General features: G+C 38.9%; 1 protein-coding gene across 6 annotated transcripts in view; it reads left to right on the forward strand.

Annotated features, from left to right (window-relative positions):
• The first annotated feature begins 494 nt into the window (after positions 1-494).
• ASPM (assembly factor for spindle microtubules) overlaps positions 495-21,415 on the forward strand; it is a 30,423-nt gene continuing 9,502 nt past the window's right edge. For 3 of the 6 annotated variants that reach the window (XM_040611271.1, XM_040611272.1, XM_040611273.1), the window contains exons 1-18: positions 496-851; positions 2,264-2,407; positions 2,784-4,092; positions 6,022-6,123; positions 6,841-6,987; positions 7,845-8,090; positions 8,248-8,315; positions 8,867-9,008; positions 9,087-9,217; positions 9,875-10,050; positions 10,152-10,297; positions 10,377-10,462; positions 11,683-11,898; positions 12,770-12,986; positions 13,073-13,218; positions 13,328-13,456; positions 14,836-15,030; positions 15,824-20,449. In XM_040611271.1, coding sequence (XP_040467205.1) covers positions 555-851; positions 2,264-2,407; positions 2,784-4,092; positions 6,022-6,123; positions 6,841-6,987; positions 7,845-8,090; positions 8,248-8,315; positions 8,867-9,008; positions 9,087-9,217; positions 9,875-10,050; positions 10,152-10,297; positions 10,377-10,462; positions 11,683-11,898; positions 12,770-12,986; positions 13,073-13,218; positions 13,328-13,456; positions 14,836-15,030; positions 15,824-20,449 — 8,523 coding nt within the window. In that variant the 5' untranslated portion in view covers positions 496-554. Of the gene's footprint in view, positions 852-2,263; positions 2,408-2,783; positions 4,093-6,021; positions 6,124-6,840; positions 6,988-7,844; positions 8,091-8,247; positions 8,316-8,866; positions 9,009-9,086; positions 9,218-9,874; positions 10,051-10,151; positions 10,298-10,376; positions 10,463-11,682; positions 11,899-12,769; positions 12,987-13,072; positions 13,219-13,327; positions 13,457-14,835; positions 15,031-15,823; positions 20,450-21,415 lie in introns of all 6 variants that reach the window. The other 3 variants (XM_040611267.1, XM_040611269.1, XM_040611268.1) reach the window with 2 other exon arrangements.

Genomic DNA, 21,415 nt, shown 5'->3' on the forward strand with positions numbered 1-21,415 from the left:
TCACAGGATTTTTTGCAGGGATGCTTGCGCCACGATTTGATTTCTGCCCCCCCTTTTTTTGTTTAAACAGCATGGAAACACGGTATGCTGTATGTCTTTCAGTTTTAAAGCTCATGAAAGATAAGCAGAGGCACCAAATTTTTTCATGAAATCTGTTCATGTCTCATTCTGCTTCTTACTTTAAAATATTTTGTAAATTAAAAATTATTTAGAAAAATATTTGGCTTTGCTCCATTTATTTATTTATAACATGGGAAGAGCTTTATAGCGTGGAGGTTTGCTAAATCCCCCCCCCCCCTTTTTTTTTTTTTAATTATTCGTGGTTTGTTTTTTTATAATTTCAAAGCGCGACTCGAGCTTTGCGGCACTGCGAGCGCCGCCCCCTCCGCCCGTGCCGGGCCGTTTAAATAAAGCGCCCGGCGCTCATTGGCGGGGCGGCGCGGCGCGGGGCGGGGCGGGGCGGGGCCGGGCGCGTTTGAGCGGCCGGGCGGAGGAGCGGCAGTTGGGCGCTGAGCGCGGCGGCGCCGGTCCCGGTCCCCGGTGCTGCCGCGACCATGGCCGATGCCTTCTCCGGCGCGGCGGTGCGGGAGCTGGGCTCCAGCCCCAGCGGGCGGCGGTGCTGGGCCGCGCCGGGGGGCGCCGAGGCCGCGGACGAGGCCCACGCCGTGCTGGTGCTGAGCCACTTCTGCCGGCCGCCCTTCCTCAGCTTCGGCCGCCTGCGAGTGGGCGCCGCCCGCGCGCGTCTCCTGGCCGTCGACAACCCCAACGCGGAGGACGTCGAGGTGGTCGTCGACCGCTTCCCGCCGCCCGCCAGGGGCTTCGGCATCGAGAGTCGCCGCTTTTTCGTGCCGGTACGGCGGGGAGCGGGGCTGGGCGGGGGCTGCCTGCGAGCGACGGGACCCCGAGCCGTGCGCTGCCGGCGGGGGGGGGCCGGGCCGCTGCCCGCCTCGGCTGGGAAAGCCCCGCCGCCGGCCGGGGGGGTGTCGCGGCGGGGCCGGGGGTGGCGGGGGCTGCCGAGGCGGGGGGTCCTAGCGCTGCGCGGCGTCCCGAAGGAGGGCGCACAGCACCCAACCAGCCAAGCCGCAGCGCCGTGGGGCTCCAGAGGCGGGGGTGGGGGGGTGGGGGTGTGGGGTTGGGGTTCAAACAGCGACCTCCGGGCGTGTGTCGGGAAGAGGCCGAGGGAGCTCGTCGTGAGAAGAATGCTAATTCCACTGTTCTGTATGTTAATTAATAACTCAATAGAGAGCAAAGCAGGCGAAATCTAGGGGTAAATGTTTGCAGTTCCCAAGGAAATGTAAACTGTGGTTTATCCCAGCAATTCCAATTTTTAAAAGGCCCACTTAGACCAACATATATGTGGTCACGTAGAGTCTCCGGTCGTTGTGAAAGAGGAAGAAACTGGAGATCTCTTGAAACGGTGTGCTTGTAAGAATAAGCTGGAGTCTTGCTGTGAAACATTTGAATAACAACTTCCTGCATTAAAGAATACTAACTGTCGCCAACCAGCTGTACTGTGTAAGCACCTACCGAATCAGTTAGTGCGTTTCCACTAAACGCACCTGCCCCGGGCGATGGAACTCCTTGCTCAAGTGCTCCAGAGACACTGGTTGTTTTCACACTCTCTGTTTTGATCTTGTCCGAGGTATAGCCGGTTTTTGTTCTGTTAGTATTGGTATCAGCAGAGCACCGAAATGATTTGGTTGAGCGTCACTGTGCACGAAAAATCTTCATGTAGGTTGTGCAAAGCTCCTGACTTTCTTACTCATTTGCAGTGTCTTTACTTTCATTCAATGAACTTGCATGTCAAATTTTATCTTTGAAGGTCAATTGACTAAAAAAATGGACACGTGTATTTAGATTCAGCTAAAGTCCTAAAAATTAACCTCTGACAACTGTAATTCTCTCAAAATTACTTTAGAGGGCATATCTGGTTAATATGCAAAAATGTGTGTAGTTTGTTCTACTTACTTTTACTCAAATCTTGTCCTTTCTAATGTTCTCTGTGTTCTTGCTTGTTTTGCGTTATTGTTTCATTAAGAGGTATATGCCCTTTTAGTAAGACATTTTTGATAGAGGCTGTTTAAATTCACATCAGAGGGGAAAAAAATGACATTTAAATGTTTAACAGTTGTTTATCATTTAGTGTTGTGGGAATATGTGTTACTTCTGTATACTGCTTCTCGTTTGATTTGATTGCTTTATCTGCAACGTTACATAAGCATACCTAAGTGCTAGGTATTAAACGTTTCCTTTTCTCCAATAGTCAGGACAAAGAATCTTTGTTTCTGTAACATGGACACCATTAGAAGAAGGAAAAGTCAGAGAACTGGTAACTTTTATTATTAATGGCATTGTAAAGCATCAGGCTGTGCTTCTGGGTGTTGCTGAGCAGCCTCTGAAGAAAAAGGTGAGTGTGTGTTTATTATGTGTCTTAATTCTATTACTTTGGTGTAGCTGACATGTTTTTCTTTATTAGTAGAAGATTCAGTGAAGGCAAACTAAACACTGGGCGATCCCATAGACAGTATCATTTCTCAATGTCTTCAAATTTTTTCAGCTGGGTTGGAAAGTAGATACTGGTACATTACAGCTTAGAGAATAAAACTGAAACGTGACCAAAAAAGCTGTTTTCAAGCCTAGAAATAACTTAATGGTAGATTTTGGACTACGTGTTATTTTTACGGTGTTTCTAGACTTCGAATGAATACACTGGCAATGTTCACTTTTGCAGACAACTACTTAGAAAGTCAGCATACTAACTTCTACTTATGGTTCTTTTTCAGAAGAGTCTTTGGGATGCTATAAAAAAGAAAAGGTCTTCAGAAACATCTGCTTCAATAAAAGTTAAAAGAAGTACTTCAGAAGTTAAAAATGTTAATAAAACCTTTCAGGTTTTCCAGAAGGTGGATAGACATAGAAGCCCACTTCAGCCATGTGAAAATCAGAACACAGTGCAAAGTCATATATCCCCAGGAAATGACTCTTTTCTTGGCTCGGAAAATAAGTTGCCTATATCTCCTATTGCACCAGTGCTAGAAGAACATTGTAGTACTGTTGGCACACCACTTGAAATGAGAAGATCTACTGCGTTCTCGGATATTGCTACTGCTGTAAATGAGAAGTTACTGCCTGAAATAGACAACTGTAATGAGCACAATGAATTAAAATCTGAAAGTGCCTACAATTCTGCTGGATTAGCACAACTTAACTGTATATCCTCACTGGTTTGCAGTCCAGAACACTCACCATCTGTGCCTGTTGTAAGTACAAGGAGAATTTTAAGTCCAGATTCTTTTTTAAATGGCAGTTTTCAAGCGGGTATAGATATAATAGAGCAGCCTGTTCCAATTCTGTCACCTGATCAGTTTGTGAAAGACAGCTTGTCAGATAAGCAGTCAAAGACTCCTAAGATCGAGGCAGCTTTAATACCGTCTACTGCAGAGACTTACATTGTAAAGGAATTCCTGCCCTCAAGATGGAAAGAAGATGGAGATGTGGAGACAAAACCGTATGTTCATATAGAACACAACTTAAATGAAGCCTTTGAAGTGCATAATGTAGAATCACAGGTACTTAATTCTGAAAAACCCAAAGAAAATCACTTCAATTTTCCTTCTACAGAGGAACTTCAGACTCACAGTTCTCGGAAAGAACAACCAAAAAAGCGTCCAGTTCTTTCTGCCACTGTGATAAAAAAGACTTCTGATGCCGCTGAAGAAAAAAGCATGAAAACTCTCCAGCCAAAATCTAAAAAATGCCTTAGTAAAGTGATAGCAGAATGTGCTAATGTGGTGCCTGTACATACAAAAGCAGAAATATCTAAATGCCTTCCAGTTATAGGTCCTGTTTCAGCTGAAAAGAAGTGTCACAATGACAAAGTAAATTCATCTACTGGATCAACTTCTTTGTGTCGTAAGAGGAAGAGTGATTTTTGTGCAGAAAATAGTAGAGTTACAGCTCCAGCGTACGTGGAAGAAGTGGAAAGAAAAAGAACTCATACATCTAGTGCAGACAATAAAATGCATGTTACCGTGAGACCATCAGCGTTCAAACCCACAAACCGAGAGCGAGTAGGGCAGAGGAAGAAAGGTGGTGAGCACTGTTTCCTTCATTTACCACTTACTGAAAGATGCCTTCTGAGATTTGTATAACAAACTGAACTACCTAGCAGTAGTCGGGTATACTCCATATCTGAAATGTGGGCCTTTGCAATTTGTTAGACATTATTTGCATTTTAAAAATTTGTAAACTAGGTCAGAGTTTTGGTTATGTAATTGACTTTAAATTTACTTTATTCTTTTGTGAACCTTGTTAATGACAGTAACACGAAAAGTATCTGACAGTTCTGGAGCAGAGCCCTTGTTATGTAATTTGAATTTACTAGAAACTGCATGAGACTTCTGTCATATGTATGCTTACCACTGCCAATATTTGACTCCATTGCTGTTGTCACATGTTTTCAAATAGGCAGTTCCCAAATCTCATTCACTGCCTGCTTTTTGCTATCTGTGGGTACCTTGTTGGCAGGTCATGTGTAGATCTTTCTGCCTTTGTAGTTTGCCAGTAATTTGTTGCTTGAAGATCAGAAGCTGACTTCTTCTATTTCAGCGTATTTTGGTTTTTTAAAATGTTCCATTCCCAGATATGCTCTGGAATACAAAAAGAATGAGGGTCTGTGCATTTAATTTGCAGAATCTTCATGCAGTCCCTGCAATTTAACAGGAAAAAATCATCATGGCTTTTAGATGAGAATAACATATGCTGCTTTCTTCAGTTCAGATTATCTCTTCTGTTATCTAGATTTGATCTGGGGCTTTCAGTAACATGCTTTGGTTTCAGGCTTTTTAAGACAGTCTATGTACAAGCATAACATGCTAACAGTGTTAGTGTGCAGCAGGAAAAGCTGAGTTATCCACCAGGTTATTTCTATTCATCCATTAGGGTAAGGATATGTGGGCTGGACAAGGGAGTGTTCTGTGAGCCCAAAATTACTTAGGTGACTTTTAATCCTAGTTGTGAAACACAAAAATGATGCCAGCTTTGAGTTATGTTCTTGACAATTTTTCTCAAGAAATACAACTTGTTATTGTTTTAATTGCACAGGCATTGTCTCTAGGCTTCACAGAGAAAAATCATATTTCACTACTAGAGGTTAACTTTGAAATGCCAATCATTAATTTAATCCATTTGAGGTCTTTATTGAAATCTTTATTGTTAGGATGTATCTAAAATCTATTAGAAGTGCTTGAGAGATTGGAGTGACTTCTTCACTTCTCTAGAAGTGAAAATTCCATGAAAAGCACTGCTTTGGCTAAGCAGGAGGGTGCAGGCTGTAATTTACGATCTTACCTTTTTTCTTTCTGAAGTATCATCTTGTCAGGGGGTATCAGGCAGCCACTGTAGTCCATCTGCAACAGCACACTATTTTAGTCCTTCATTTGGTGTCAACATAAAAAGTTACTGTGCTAAAAGTGTAAACTTTTACATGTCGAGAGTTCAGACAGCCTGGATCTGCACTTTTTCCTTGTGTTTTAAGTCCTCCTACCAGCATGTAGTGGATAAAACTTAATTAGCTAGTGCCTCGGTGCCTAAACTAACGCAAGTCAGGCTGCCCAGAAATGAATATTAATGCAATATGCTATCAAACTGTGGGAAGAGGTGGGTCAAGCCCTAAAATTCATACCTCTTACCCCAGATGTTTATAGAATACACTTTCACATGTTCTAATAAATGTTTTTACCAATTAGCTTAGTGTTTCTAGCCATAGGATAATGAATTGCAAACAGTACACTTCCGTAGTATGGAAGAACTGTGAAATACAGTAGCATTTATTTACTTAACTGTTTTTCACTTTTAATTGTAGTTAGACTGGTTTGCTTAACTTCTTCCATCAAGAGGAGATTGTTGGTATTTTGTGTGGGTTCATGGGGAATTACTCTAGTTCCATGCTTTGTAGGCAAGAGAACCTGAATACATTTACTTTCACTGACACTGTTGATATATGTGTGTTAATGCTTGTAGGTTCTTCACTTCAGAAAGCATCTAAAACTACCAAAAGAATTAGTAAACCCATCCCTGGATTGGCCCAATCTCACCTGACATTTGTGAAACCACTGAAAACAGGTAGGCAGGCTTCTGGGGGTCAGTAAAACAGCATACGCTGAGCTGAAGGTTGCCGTTGTACTACTGGTAGCTGGTAAGACCCAACTGGTTAGAGTTGAGATTTGTACCTACAATGAACCAGTATCTAGTAGAAGAACATATGTAACCTTTTGTGTTCCGTTTTGACTGCTCGTAATAAAATTGGTTGCTACGCTTGCCCAGCTGAAGGTAAATACCACTTTCCTCCAGTTTTACCTGTTAAGCGTAAAAGCTACAGTACAGATGTGTTCCCAGCTGACCGATGGTTATCGGTCAAATGCCTCTTCCATATCTGATACACAGAATATCTAAGAAGAGAAAACTTCTTACCAAAAAGATACTAGTTTTGCAGAGCTGATAATACTAAGTTGATCTGATCAGAAAAATGCGTCTATAAAAAGGTTTTTCCTGGATATAATCCAGCTCAACTTGGTTTTACCCTGAGATGTGCAATGCAAATGGCCTGGGTTCTAGAAATCTTGTCTTTGTTCTAGTGCTTTAAAAACTCAATCTGTGTTTTGTTGCTGAAATGTATTTAGTGGTGGCTGATCTGCAAATCACTGAAGATGCTAATAATCTGCTTTTTTTCTGCTGTAGTGCTATATGGAGTGCCAAATGTTAATCCTTTCCACAATGAAATGTATATTGGTTATCAAACATTTCAAGAACTACAGAGACTTTATTTTTATTTTCTTTCAGCCATTCCTAGGCACCCAATGCCTTTTGCTGCTAAAAACATGTTTTATGATGAACGTTGGAAGGAGAAGCAGCAACGAGGTTTCACCTGGTGGTTAAATTTTGTACTCACTCCTGATGACTTCAGTGTAAAAACAAACACCTCACAAGGTAAGAGTACAAGAATTTTCACTTTGTCTCTTAATGTTCTTAAACATTATATAATGTACTTTATAATATTAGTGAATAGTAGTGCTAGCTTAAGACTAGTCCCAGCTTGTTACTTTAGTTTGTGTAACGTCAAGCTCTTGGGGAAGACTAGATTTTTAGTGTTTAATTCTTACGTATCACCTGTGTTTCCCTTTTTAGTATTTGACTTAATACTATGGTAATCACAAAACAAATGTTTGGTAATGCTTCAGTAGCAGTTACGCTAGAAAATATGGAATATGGTAAACCAAAAGCTGTTCTTGCATTGGAGAAGGGCAGTCCATCCCAGTAGGGTTTTATAACCCTTTTCAGAGCCCTATATTCCCCTTGTGATAAGTGTGGATGGTGCACTGTTCATGCCAGGCGCAGCATCCCACACACCTGAATGGGGAGTGTGCTCTGCAGCAAGAAAATACGCATTGGAGCATGTGGCTGTGGCAATTCTCAGTGGGTGTTGAGTGGGGAATCCCTACTTACTGAGAAACCCTATAGCTGTCACTTTACTAAAATAATGGTAATGTACTTTTTCCTCTGTCTTCAGTTTCAATCTAAAAATCTGAAGATGGTACAACTGATCTTAAAACCGAATTCCTTGCACTGCTCACTTATGAAACAAGCATTGTTATATTAAATATTTGACTAATATTTATGTACTTGACAATACATGTTTAGTGCAACAGGTGATAAGCTTCCTGAGGGATAAAATCATTAGTCAGAAGAAAAGAACAAAACATGAACTTAGAGAGGAAAAAAAATGAGTTGGACAAAGTGACCTTTATTTGGGATGTAAATGTATACTTTTGTTTGTGTTTAAACAGTAAACGCAGCTTCTCTTGTCTTGGGACAAGAGAAACTCCATAAAACCAGTATTCCTAAAGCACCGACAAAGGATGAAGCATCTCTAAGAGCTTATACGGCCCAGCGTAAGCTGAATCAATTGCGACGTGCTGCTTGCCGTTTGTTTACATCTGAAACAATGGCTAAAGCAATCAAGAAACTGGAAATTGAGATTGAAAGTAGACGTTTGCTAGTTCGTAGAGACAGACACCTCTGGAAAGATGTAGGTAAGAATACTAGAACTTTGCATCCTCTCTTTTCTTGTAAGTAGAAAAAGGATTATTCACACGCTAAGTTGATATAATCTAAAGTTGGTTGATAGAAATTTTTGCTATAAATACGAAGTGTTTGCTGGATATAATATTATAAGCTGCTCTCTTGCAGGAGAGAGACAGAAAATCCTTAACTGGCTTTTATCTTACAACCCTTTGTGGCTGCGCATAGGTCTGGAGGTAAGTGCAGTATTTATGGTCCATAATCAAAGTTTAAAGGACATTAGCATATTTTTTTAGTAGGGGATGTTTTGTATTTTCTGTGTTACTAATTCAGGTAGGTTCAATTTAGTTGTAGCATGTTTACATTGCTTTTAAATTATTACAAAAGACTTGCTTTAAATAAGTGCTTTACCTCATTAAAGAGGAAAATATTTACTAAAGGAAAATGGAAGTTAACTCCCTGAGCAAAAACACAACAGCAGTTTCCTAGTAGTTTCACTTTTCTTTACTAAGCTGGAGAAAAATGCAATTGTTTGAAAGTTCTGCATCTGAAGATGCCATCAATCAGGATGATCATACATGTTTTGAAATGAGACTTCAGAAATTTGCTTTGGTTTTATCCTTCAATGACTGGTTTGAAAAACGGATGGGTTCTTAGTGATTAGTTACCATTTACTACTTCAGAATTTCAGTAATGTATGGTATTAAAAAAAAACTTTTAGTATTTAAAGTAATTTTTTAACTGTTCTGCTTTTTTTTTTTTTTTTTTCCCCCTCCTTTCCCATCAGACTGTTTATGGAGAACTGATAGCTTTGGAGAGTAATAGTGATGTTAGGGGTTTAGCAATTTTTATCCTTAATCGCTTGCTTTGGAATCCTGACATTGCAGCTGAATACAGACATCCCACTGTGCCTCACCTTTACCGAGAAGGTAACTACTACTTCCAAAAATAGGTTATTTTTGGCACTTTATTTTTGAACACACTCTTAATGGGTTCTGTTGTTTTAGGTCATGAAGAAGCTCTGTCAGAGTTCACACTGAAAAAATTACTGCTGTTAGTTTGCTTTCTGGATTGTGCCAAACGGTCCAGAGTGATTGACCATGACCCTTGCCTGTTCTGTAAGGATGCAGAGTTCAAGGTAAGAGAGCTGTGATTTGATGTCTCCCTCCAATATTGTCCTAAGACTCAAAGTAGAATTTGTATTGTATTTTTTTTATCTGACCATGTACTCTTCTTAAACAAATCTTGGCTGTTCAGCCTTTTACATGAACATTCTCAACACATCTCGCAGTCATGCAAAGGAATTCCCAAGGAAATGCTGAGGTGTTGATCCTGTGTTATCTGGCTTCCTTCTCTAAAGCTAAGCTTCTGCGCTATTTTTAAATATTGCTCTAGCGTACTGCAGCTGATCTTAAACTGTAAGTTTGGTGTTTTCTGTTATTTTGCTGTGATAAGAAAGATTATGGAATGTTCATCATACAAAGGCTTTTACGGAGAAATATGCTATGTTCAAATAAAATCATTTTTCTTTGGTTTGTAGTGTGTAGACAGACTGAGAAAAAAGCATTCCTGAATTTGACGGTGATTTCAGTGACACGGTAGTCGGGTATGATGAAAATTAAAGCTGTGTGAACTGCCTAAAAATAAATAAAATTTATCATTTTAAGTATTAGGCAAGGAAATGTGGAATGTAGTTTGGAGGACAAGATGAGAATTATGTTCTGCTTGACAAATATTTTAGTGTTAAGATTTATCTCTTCTTTTTTTTTTTTTTTTTTTTCCTCCCCCCCTTTAGGCTAGCAAAGACCTTCTGCTTGCATTTTCTCGGGACTTCCTGAGTGGCGAAGGTGACCTTTCCCGCCATCTTGGTTTCTTAGGACTACCTGTCAGTCATGTTCAAACTCCACTGGATGAATTTGATTTTGCTGTAACAAATCTGGCTGTGGACTTACAGTGTGGCATTCGTCTTGTGTGCGTTGATACAGAATTACTTTGAACTATTTATTCTCTTTTATATAATAACTTCATATGGGCTCAGCCAAGGCATTAACCTGTGAAATTCCCTTTGATAGGAGAACAATGGAACTTCTCACCAAAAACTGGAATCTTTCAAAACAACTGAGAGTTCCTGCAATAAGTCGTCTACAGAAGATGCATAATGTCAACATTGTTCTTAATGTACTTAAAGAGAGAGGAATTCACTTGAAAGATGAAAGTGGTAAGGCCTAGAAGTCAGGGTCATTCTAAGTGTGTTGGAGGTCTGGTGCACACTTTAAATTCCTTGTTTTATTTGATAGGTGCTTCAATTGACTCCAGGGATATTGTAGACAGACATAGAGAACGAACATTAGCACTCCTGTGGAAAATTGCCTTTGCCTTCCAGGTACTATTCAATTACTTTGTTTGTTTGTTACTAGTTACAAATGAGCGATAATGAAGACACCAGTCTTTCAGGAATGTTTGTTGTCTGTGAAAGCCTCTACTAATCACATTTTAGACTGAGAGGTGCTCAGCTTTATATGTTCAAAGTGCCATGCAAACTTTACCTGTATGTGCTAACTGTTCTCTAACGATACCGTTTAGATAACGTGCTTTTTCTTATGTAAATTCATATAAAATTCGTGAAAAAACGTAACTTCTGAGTTTATGCTGTATGCCAGCAGAACTGATAATTCAAAGTAAAATAATGTTGGTCTCAGACTGCTGGTGTAAGCCCTTACTAACTGAAAAGACATTTTGAGGCTGCGCTGACAGTTACAGAGTAAGCTCTGAAGCTATAGCTCTTCTACTTTTTTCCATCTGTCTGAAACAGTCAGTTTGAAGAAACATTCTTGAAATAAGAGTGAAGACTTCTTAAGCATTTATGCAATGGCATTTCAAAGCTACTGGAAAAAAATAGTAGAGGAGGCAAAACCAGTTTTCTTAAGACTGTTTTAAGAGTTAACTGAGTCAGGTAGTCTTTTGAAAATAAGTATCCACAGAACTATCAGAGAGCCATAAGAACACAGTAAAAATCAAATGAATTGTTTTCTTTCTTAACTACTGTCACAGTATTGAGTAGTTGCCTTCCTCTGGTTAGTTCTCCTGATGCACGTGTGGGTCACAGTTGCATTATTTTGATTAAAGAAATAATTTCAGTGAGCTTTATCCAAGCCCTGTGGATATGCTAATTGTTCTCCAGATCTTCTCAGACCGTCACAGCTCGAGTCCCCTTGAGTCCCTTAAATGAGGAGTGGTGCGTGGACTCAGTCAAAATGCAGGCGAGACTCTGAAATTGTTTCTTCTGAAAGTATGGTGAACTTACACAGGCTGTTACAGAGATTTTCTCTGTTTTCCCCAACTATTAACTAATGAACTGTTCTACACAGAACAGCAGGAGTGTTCTTTTATCTGAAGCAGTTGGTAGCAGACACTGCTATCTATGCTGGAAGATCCAGATTATCCACTACTGATTCAATGTGGCAGGTCCTGCTGAGTATTGATAGTAGTTTCTTTTTAAAATGCCATATCTAAAGCCTCAGTGTCCAGCTGCTGTAATGCATGACATGTCAGACTGTTGGTGACGTAAATAAAATCTTCTTTTTTTTTCTTTCTTCCTAATAGGTGGACATTTTTCTTAATGTGGAACAGTTAAAAGAAGAAATTGAGTTTTTAAAGAATGTACACAAGAAGAAAACAAAACTGGGTGCTCTCAAGACTTTTCCAAATTGCTGTAGAGTACCAGATAATAGTAGTAACTTCTCACCTCAAAGATATAGTGAAAATGTGAAGCTGCTGATGGCGTGGGTTAATGCTGTTTGTGGATTTTACAATATCAAGGTAACTAGTTTTGTGTACACTTCAGTAAATGCATCCTTTACTGTCTAGAGAATACTTCCTCGTTATAGAGCAGAATTCTTCAAGCTATCAAATATCTAGTAGCAGCCAACGGTAATTAGTTTTAAATATCCTTCTGGACTTTGTTTAATCTGATTTGAAATAACCGTCTTTTTGTGGGTTTAGCTGCAGCTCTCTTTTTAAACAAATTTTAGCGAAAGGATCTCCTCTTGCAGTTAGTCTTACACATAAAAATACCTTTTAAAAATGAAACATTTTTTGTGGAATATGAGGTTGTTTGAGTGTTTGGTTTTTTTTAACAAACATTTCTCCTAAAAGTATTTGTACATAACATTTTCACCATTTATATGATCTGTGAGAGTTAAACTACTATTTCGGATAAGGGGAATTCTTGTCCTCAAGAGAGGTGTTTGGGACATGTTGTTTGTTCCTTCCAAAAAGAGAAGCCCTGTTCAGAGACTTGTTTCTGGTCAGAATACAGTCACACCTGCTAGTTTTTCTGAAGGGTAAAATAAAGCACTTAATTTCTGAACTTGCATCAGTCTTATTATGCACTATCTTCCTACTGTAAAGGTATCTAAAGTTTCTTCTGTAGAAAGATTGCTTTCTTTTTGGTTTCTTAAATGTTTCCCTTGGAGATTCAGTCTGTAGTGATTCACACCTCGTTTCTGGTTTCTCACAGCTATATGTCACTATATAGTGAATGTTCACTAGCTGCATAAATTTTTGCTTAAAAAAATTTGCACTTGGTCACTTTCAAAGGTACAAGGTAACAAATTCTGTATCCGCTTTCTAGCAATTGACTGGTAACAAAAATCAAGGAACTTGTATCTTACTGTATTTTATTGAATAGGTGGAAAATTTCACAGTGTCTTTCTCGGATGGTAGAGTATTATGTCATTTGATTCATCATTATCATCCATGTTACGTGCCTTTGGAAGCTGTGTGCCAACGTACAACTCAAACAGTAGAATGCGCCAGAACTGTTACGGTGGGATTAAACTCTTCCTCCTCATCCTCTTCAGAGTCAGATACTTCTGTAAATGTTATGGAAGAAATGTTTGACCAAGGTGAGTTATTTGATGCACAGAAGTTCATGATAAATCTCTTTCTCGTGGGCACAATCTGATTTGACAAACACTTTCTCTGTACAAAGCTACAACTGCTGCAGTCCTATACGAGGAGCTCTTGGACAATGAAAGGAAAAACTTCCAGCTGATCAACGCTGCAGTTTCTGACCTAGGTGGAATACCAGCAATGATTCATCACTCAGACATGTCAAATACAATTCCTGATGAGAAGGTAAGATTTTTTTCAAGTTGGATGTAAACATCCAACTGTTCTGCTCTCTTGTCAGTGTGGGCTGCTCTTCTGTATAGCCCTTAACTTGTTGTGTTCTGTGTTTATATAGGTTGTTATTACCTACCTATCATTTCTGTGTTCGCGGCTTCTAGATCTTCAGCAAGAAGCTAAAGCTGCACGATTAATTCAGTCTGCTTGGAGGAATTACAGGCTGAAAAGGGAACTGAGACTTTCTCAGGTACTCTTTGTCCGTGCAATGTTTATAGATTCTGGTTAGAGAAATACTAAATAAAGAATATAAATGTATTGTTTGGAGTATACAGGTTTATTAGAATAATATTGGCATTTAAATTAATAAGTTCCATTTTTAGTACCAAGGACGTATATTTTAATAGTGTAATCTACTAAAACCCACTTTCATTTAAGACTTTTCTGAAGTAACTACATTTGTTTAAAGGCTGCTATTCTTTCTTCTGTGTTCTTAAGGCCTTTTCCTAGTATATCAAACATAAAATAGTTGCACTGCTTCCTTAAAACAAAAAGGGAGCAGTTAATTTTTAATTCGTATTAATGTCTACAAGATGAAGAGTAATTAAGCTTCTGCATGAATTTACTCTTTTTGTTCAGGAACTAAACTGCACCAGTGTTTTGAGTTGAATCTCATGAGTTCTGGTGTTTTGTTTCTTGCTTTTCTAGTTACACCAGATCTTGTGATGGTTTTAAAACTATGGCACCATTAAGGTTTATAAATGCTACTGCTGTGTCTGAGATACATATTATTCTATGTTGGAGCAGTGTTCAAGTGAAATATCTGAGAATCTGTGGTGTAGAAGGGGGCAGAGGTTATATTTGTGTAGATTTTTTCATCTCCAGTTTCTTTACTGTATAAAAACTATACAACCGTCATAATGATGACAAAACATTCCCTTCATAAATGTTTTTAAGTATTTGTAAAGATGCTGGTAGGTGGAGGGGGAATCAAAGCCTAAGCATTGCAGGCATTGTTTTTTATTTAATCTTTCAATGTGCGTATGTGTACTTTGCCCTATGGTAGGATAGACAGTAGGGTTCTGATAAGATGATCTAAATATTGACTGTTTACATTTGTTAGCTGCTCTTTCTTTTTACTTTGATGTACATCATTTTGTTATTATACTCTGGGTTACTACAAAAACGCTGGATGGTATGTGCAAACAAAACTCTAGGCTAGATGGACATGAGCTGGTATGGCTCTCTTTATACTCTTGTATTATTTAAATATAGCTGGAAAGCATTCTAGAATGCTCTATTAGTAAGGGTATTTAAAAATCTTATGAGAATTCTTAAAATTGAGGCTTAATAATGGGTTTCTTAGGAGTGCGGAAGAATCGAGTATCAAAGAGAAAGAACTGTGAAGGTGGGAGGATGCAGATTTAAGTGATACAACCCTTTTACAAAGAACTCGGTGCTGAAATAAGTGTTCTGTTTCTGAAAAGTTATTTTACTAGAATAAAGAAAAGCTGTGTTATCAACAAGCCTAATTTTTATGAGATTGCTTTAGGTTTTTATTTTAATACAGCAAAAAATTTGAGTGACGATTCTAATCCTGATAGTTCAGTGGAAATTTACTCTTTGTAGGAAAGAGACAGAGCTGCTCAGATAATTCAAAAATCTGTGTTAAATTTCCTGTCTCGTCAACGCACACTGAGGAAAGTGAATGCAGCAGTTTTCATTCAGAAGCACTGGAGAAGATACTTAGCCAGGATGGTTTTTTTAAATCTGAAAAAGAAAAAACTGGAGGAAGCCAGAAATAAGTCTGCCACAGTCATTCAGGTAACATGATCTAAAGTGAGATTATACTGTAAGGAAACTCTGAAACCTACAAAAAAAAGGCTTATGTGGGGTCATGTGTTCGGCTTACAGCAATTGGTGTCTTCATGAAAATGTAATACAATTCCTCCCGTCTGCCCCCACCCCTACCCCCACCCCCCAGCCTGTTGAGATATTTTGGTAACTTTCTCTCTTCAGAGAGAATTGGTAATGCGCTACTAAATTACCAGTTGTTCCTTCTTAGTGAATATTTTGGTATACCATAAACATTAAAACATTGGACCTTAAACCAGTCAATGTAAGGACTGATCAGATTGTGTCGGCTTGTCTTTTTGCAGCTACTGAACACTACTTAAGCTTTAAAAAAACCCATAAATTACCCTCCTAGTGTTAATGACACGTGCAGTAGCCATGTTCAGAATGGCAGACATTAGTTACTGGTTGGTAGTTGGGCACTTAATTGTTTCTCAAGATACTTTTCCCCCTATTAACCAAAGCTAAATGTTATGTTCTTAAGAGGTTTTGGAATGGAGAGTAAAGAATCATTGGATTATCAAACAGGTTAAAAGGGAATCTCTTGTTGCCAGGGCAAATTTAACTTTGTCCCAGAATTTAAAAAAAGCAATGATTCAAGCATTTGGCTTCTGGGTTTTTTTAACATAGATACTGGGCTCTTCTTCCTGGGGATTAAGTAGGAATAAAGAAATCTTAAGAAGTCTGAAGCTGGTAGTCCTAAATTTAGGCTTAACTTGAGATACCATGAAGGAAATACTAAATTTTCTGTTTTTTCCTGAAGGCTTACTGGAGGAGATACTCTGCTAGGAGAAGATACTTACAGCTAAGATACTACGTTATTTTTGTACAAGCAAGGATAAGGATGGTGAAGTCTGTTGCTGCATACAAACAAATTGTTTGGGCTGCTATAACAATTCAGAGTCGTCTCCGTGCATCCAAGTTGGCAAAAAAGGATCAACAAAGATACGAAATCTTAAAGTCTTCAGCACTTACTATTCAGTATGCATTCAGAAGATGGAGAAAATACAAAATGCAACAGAAAATTAAAGCAGCTTTAGTCCTTCAGACTTATTTCAGAAAATGGCAATCTACAAAACTGGCTAAAAGAAAGAGGGCTGCCCTTGTCATACAGTCTTGGTATAGGATGCACAGAGATCGGAAGCAGTATCTATGTATTAAGCAAAGTGTTATCAAGATTCAGGCTTGGTACAGATGTCATCTGGCTAGATGTATTTACCAGGAACACAGGGCAAAAATAATGACGATTCAGCGGTATTACAGAGCTTATAAACTAGGAAAAATTGAAAGAGAGTGCTATTTGCAAAAGCGCGCAGCAGTGATAGTTCTCCAAGCTGCCTTTAGAAGCATGAAGGCACATAAACTATACAGACAAACAAAAGCAGTTTGTGTTGTTCAATCACTGTGGAGAATGAAAAAAGAGAGACTAAGATTTCTACAACTTAAAAAATCTGTTATTACATTGCAGTCACATGTGAGAAAATACCAACAAGTAAGAAGATACAAGGAGGTTAAAAAGGCTGCTTCTGTAATTCAAACTTGGTATAGGGCATGTGTCGCTTCTAAAACAGCAGCTGCTTCTTTGCAGAGGATGCATCTGGCTGCTGTTGTCCTACAGTCTGCCTACAGAGGGATGGAAGCTAGGAAAAAGGCTCGCATATTGAGATCCGTGATAAAAATTCAGTCAAGCTATCGTGCTTATATTATCCGGAAGATATTTAAAAACTTGAAAGAAGCAACAGTGAAGATTCAAGCTTTTGTAAAGATGAGGCAGGCACGTAAGCGTTATTGTGCATTAAGGGAGGCAACACTTTATGTCCAGCGAAGGTATCGGTCTCAGAGATACACTCTTCAACTTAAAGAAGATTATAGGAAATTGAAGGGAGCTTGCATAAGAATTCAAGCTGTAGTTCGAGGCCACCTTGTCAGGAAACAAGTGCAAAGATGGAAAGAGGCTGCAGTGTTTCTCCAGGCACGCTACAGAATGAGAAGGGACAGGCAACATTATTTAAGCATCTGTAGTGCTGCTGTTGTCATTCAAAAATATTATCGTGCATATGAAAAGCAACTGCGTCAGAGGCAGGAGTTCTTGCAAGTTAAAAAAGCAGCTGTGTGCTTACAGGCAGCCTACAGGGGCTATAAAGCACGTAAAAAACTTAAACTTGAATATAGAGCTGCTATTAAAATTCAGACTACTTTTAGAGCTCATGCTGCCAGAGTGAAATACAAGGCAGTGGTTCAGGCCTCCATTGTGATTCAGAGGTGGTACAGAACTTGTAAGATTGGTAACAGGCAAAGACTGGACTTCTTAATGACAAGAGTGGCAGTGCTTTCTTTGCAAGCAGCTTTTCGTGGCTGGAAGGTACGAAAGCATATTCGAAGACAATGTGTTGCTGCTACTAAGATACAGTCTGCCTTCAGAAGATTCATGGCTCTGCAAAAATTCAGACTTATGAACCGTGCTGCACTAACTCTCCAAAAGCATTACAGAGCCAGTGTTGTAGGCCAGAAGCAACGGCAAGAATATGTTCAGCTGCGTAACTCTGTAGTGCGTCTTCAGGCAATATGGAGGGGGAAAACTGTGAGAAAAACAATTCAGAAGAAACATCATTTTGCAACAGTTATTCAGTCCTATTACAGAATGCATGCAAATCAACACAAATATAAGAAACTAAAACAAGCCACTCTAGTGATTCAGAAATACTTCAGAGCTTACTGTATGAAAAAAACCCAGCGTGCAGTTTATCTAAGAACAAAGGCAGCTGTGTTAGTCTTGCAGTCTGCTTACCGTGGGATGATTGTGAGGAAACAGTTGAATGAACTAAACAAAGCTGCTACAACTGTACAAGCTGCCTTCAAATCTTACCTGGTCAAAAAGGACTATGAAAGACTTAGATCTGCAGCTATAGTTGTTCAAAGGCATTATCGTGCAATTATTCATGGTAAATATCAAAAGCAGAAATATTTGTTTTTAAAAAAAGCCACAGTCAAAATACAGGCGATTTATAGAGGTGTAAGAGTTAGACGACGAGTTCACTGTATGCATCAAGCAGCTACTTGTATCCAAGCCACGTTTAAGATGCATCGTATGAACATAAAATATCAGGCAATGAGAATGGCAGCAATTATAATTCAAAGACAATACAGAGCATTTTTTTTAGGCAAAATACAACGTAAAAAGTACTTGGAACTAAAGAAGTCTGTCGTCATCCTTCAGGCTGCCTGTAGAGGCATGAAGGTCCGACAAGATTTAAAAATTATGGATCAGTCAGCAGCAATAATACAGTCTTATTATCGAATGTACAAACAACAGAGGGATTTCAGAAAATTGTTGCTGGCCACTAGGCGAATTCAGCAGTGGCTCCGTGCTTGTAAGGAACGAAATACTCAATTTCACAACTATATGATTATGAAGAGAGCTGCACTTTGTATCCAGGCTGCGTTCCGTGGTATGAAAACAAGAAGACTTATAAGAACTATGAGCGAATCAGCTGAGCTTATTCAAAGAAGATTTAGAACTTTTCTCAAAAGAAAACATTTTCTTTCCATTAAGACAGCTGCTATTGTAATTCAGAGAAAATACAGAGCAACAAAATTAGCAAAAATTCAACGTCAAAAATACCTCTCTTTCCTTAATGCTGCTGTTATCATACAATCTGCTTATAGAGGCTTCGTAGTAAGAAAGAAAATAAAACGGATGCATCAAGCTGCTACAATTATTCAAGCAATGTTAAGAATGCGTAAAGTTTACATTTCTTATCAAGCTGTCAGGCTTGCTTCAGTAATCATACAGCGACATTATCGTGCTTACAGGGAAGCGAGGCATGTGAGGGAAATGTACTTAAAACTGTACAAGTCTGTGCTAGTTCTTCAGGCTGCCTATAGAGGAATGAAAACAAGATGCTTCTTGAAGAAAAGAAATGAGGCAGCACTTACAATACAGAAAAACTACCGAATGTATAGGCAGTACCACCATTACAAAAAACTTCAGTGGGCAGCTCAGCTAATACAGACGAGATACAGAGCCAATAACCTAATGGAAATTGCAGTACAGCATTACTCTTCATTAAAGAAAGCAACAACTTGTGTTCAGAAGGCTTTCCGACATCTGAGAGCAAAAAAACAGCAGCAAGAAATGCACTGTGCTGCTATTGTTGTTCAGAAAAATTTTAAAGCTTTTAGAGAACGTCAAAGGTATCTCTCTCTCAAAGCAGCTACTCTTGTCTTTCAGAGAAGATACAGAGCCTTGATTCTGTCAAGACAGCAAACTTGGGAGTATCTTTCTCTTCGCCGAGCAACTATTCATATGCAGGCTGTGTACAGAGGTATCAGGGTGCGGAAGAGCATTAAGCATATGCACTTAGCTGCTAGTACAATACAATCAGCCTACAAAATGCACAGAAATAGAAGGTCCTATCAAAATTTGAGAATTGCAGCTATTGTTATACAGAGCTACTATCGATCCTATATTAAAGGCAATAATCAACGAAAGGAATACCTGACAATGAAGAATTCTGCTATTGTTATTCAAGCATCATATAGAGGCATGAAGGAACAACAGAAACTGAAAGCCATGCATGCCGCAACAATTGTAATACAGTCCACTTATCGCATGCATATACAACATAGATACTACAAACAGTTGTGCTGGGCTGTCAGAGTTACACAGCAAAGGTTCAGAGCCAAAAGGGCAAAAGACGCTGACATGGAAAACTATGCAAAAATAAAAAAGGCTGTCATTTGCCTTCAGTCCTCTTTTCGTGCCAAAAAAGCTAGGCAGTTGTATAAAACCAATGTTGCTGCATGGTACGTACAATCTTTCTTCAAAATGCACGTAGAGAGGAGGCGTTTTCTTGAAAAGAAAGCAGCAGCAATAATGATCCAGTCTGTGTTCCGATGCCAAAGAACAAGGAGTCGCTATAAATTGATTCAGAGTTCAGCAGTTGCTATTCAGAGATGGTACAGAGCATGTCACAAGGCTCGTTTACAGAAAGCAGAGTATTGTGCTCAAAGACAAGCAATAGTAATTATTCAGTCTGCCTTCCGTGGTATGAAAGCAAGAAAAAAAGCAAGACAAATAAGAGCTGCAAGAAAGATTCAGTCTTTTCTTCAGATGGCTGTGCAGCGTAAAAGATTTATTCAACTTAAAACAGCAGCTATTGCATTACAAGCCTATTACTTAATGCATAAAGCTAAATCACAGTATACAAGCTATAAAAAAGCAGCAGTTGTCTTACAACGATGCTACCGATCCCGCGTGACTGTGAAATACCAAAGAACAGCTTACTTGCAAACCCGGAGGAACATTATCATTGTGCAGGCTAGAGTCAGAGGATTCATTGAAAAGAAGAGGTTTTGCAAGATTAAAGAAAGCACAATAAAAATTCAGGTACTTTTGATTGTATAGTCGTGCGTTTTGGGTGTTGGGTTTTTGTGCTTAAGATTACTGCCTTTGCAAGGAACAGTTTAAAGGTATATGTTAAAGCAGAATCAATTTCTGAAGTATCCTGTATGGGAGATGTGTAACACTACCACAGTGTACTGAAGTGAGTCTCAGTTCAGCTCTGTTTTGTGTGACTGCTGAGGTACTCATCTTAAAAATTAACATTCCCTTTTCCTTGTTTTTCCCCTAGAATTTTACTACTACAAATGAGTTCTGATACTTGTGTGTTTCTGCGGTTCTTTTGGGACTATTTTTGTTCTAACTGGCTTTCACCTATATAAATAGTAGCTTAATGAATGTTTTCTTTGATTCAAACGTGAATGAAAGCTGTCTTGACATGGTGAAGTGAGTGGGCACTGGTGCTGGGTATGACATAAGTGGCAAAAAAGGCATGACTGCTACATTCTTCAGGACACATTTAGGAAGGTGCGAGTAGATCAGTCATGTTAGTTCTTTTAGATTTATTAAATGGCTGTAGACTAATTTGAGTACCTAGCTTACATTTTGGAGAGAAATTACATTCTTATTGTATGTTTCAGTTGGTACCTTGAGTGGCCCCACATGAAACTTAGTGTGAAACTGTATCTGTGTTTTCTCAGGGGCACTTTTAAAAAGTGGGAAGTATTTAGTTTGTTGTTTCTTTCTTCCATCACTGATGCAATAAAAACATGGTGAGCAACAAGTAATGAAAATTGTTCTTCATCTCCATGTTGCAAGCTGCATATCCATCCAATGTGAGTCTCAGAGAAGCTTAGAATAGTTACTCTGAATTGCTTTTTCAATTTATTATTATTCTTTTTTTGTGAGGATGAGGGAGGAAGGTGTATTTCCTTTTCTTTATATTAATTTGATTTGGAAGTAGTGGAAGTACATTTTTGGGTTTTTTTTTTGTTTGTTTTTGGTGTTTTTTTT

The sequence above is a fragment of the Falco naumanni genome, chromosome 11, assembly GCF_017639655.2.
Source record: "Falco naumanni isolate bFalNau1 chromosome 11, bFalNau1.pat, whole genome shotgun sequence".
NCBI classification, from domain to species: domain Eukaryota; kingdom Metazoa; phylum Chordata; class Aves; order Falconiformes; family Falconidae; genus Falco; species Falco naumanni.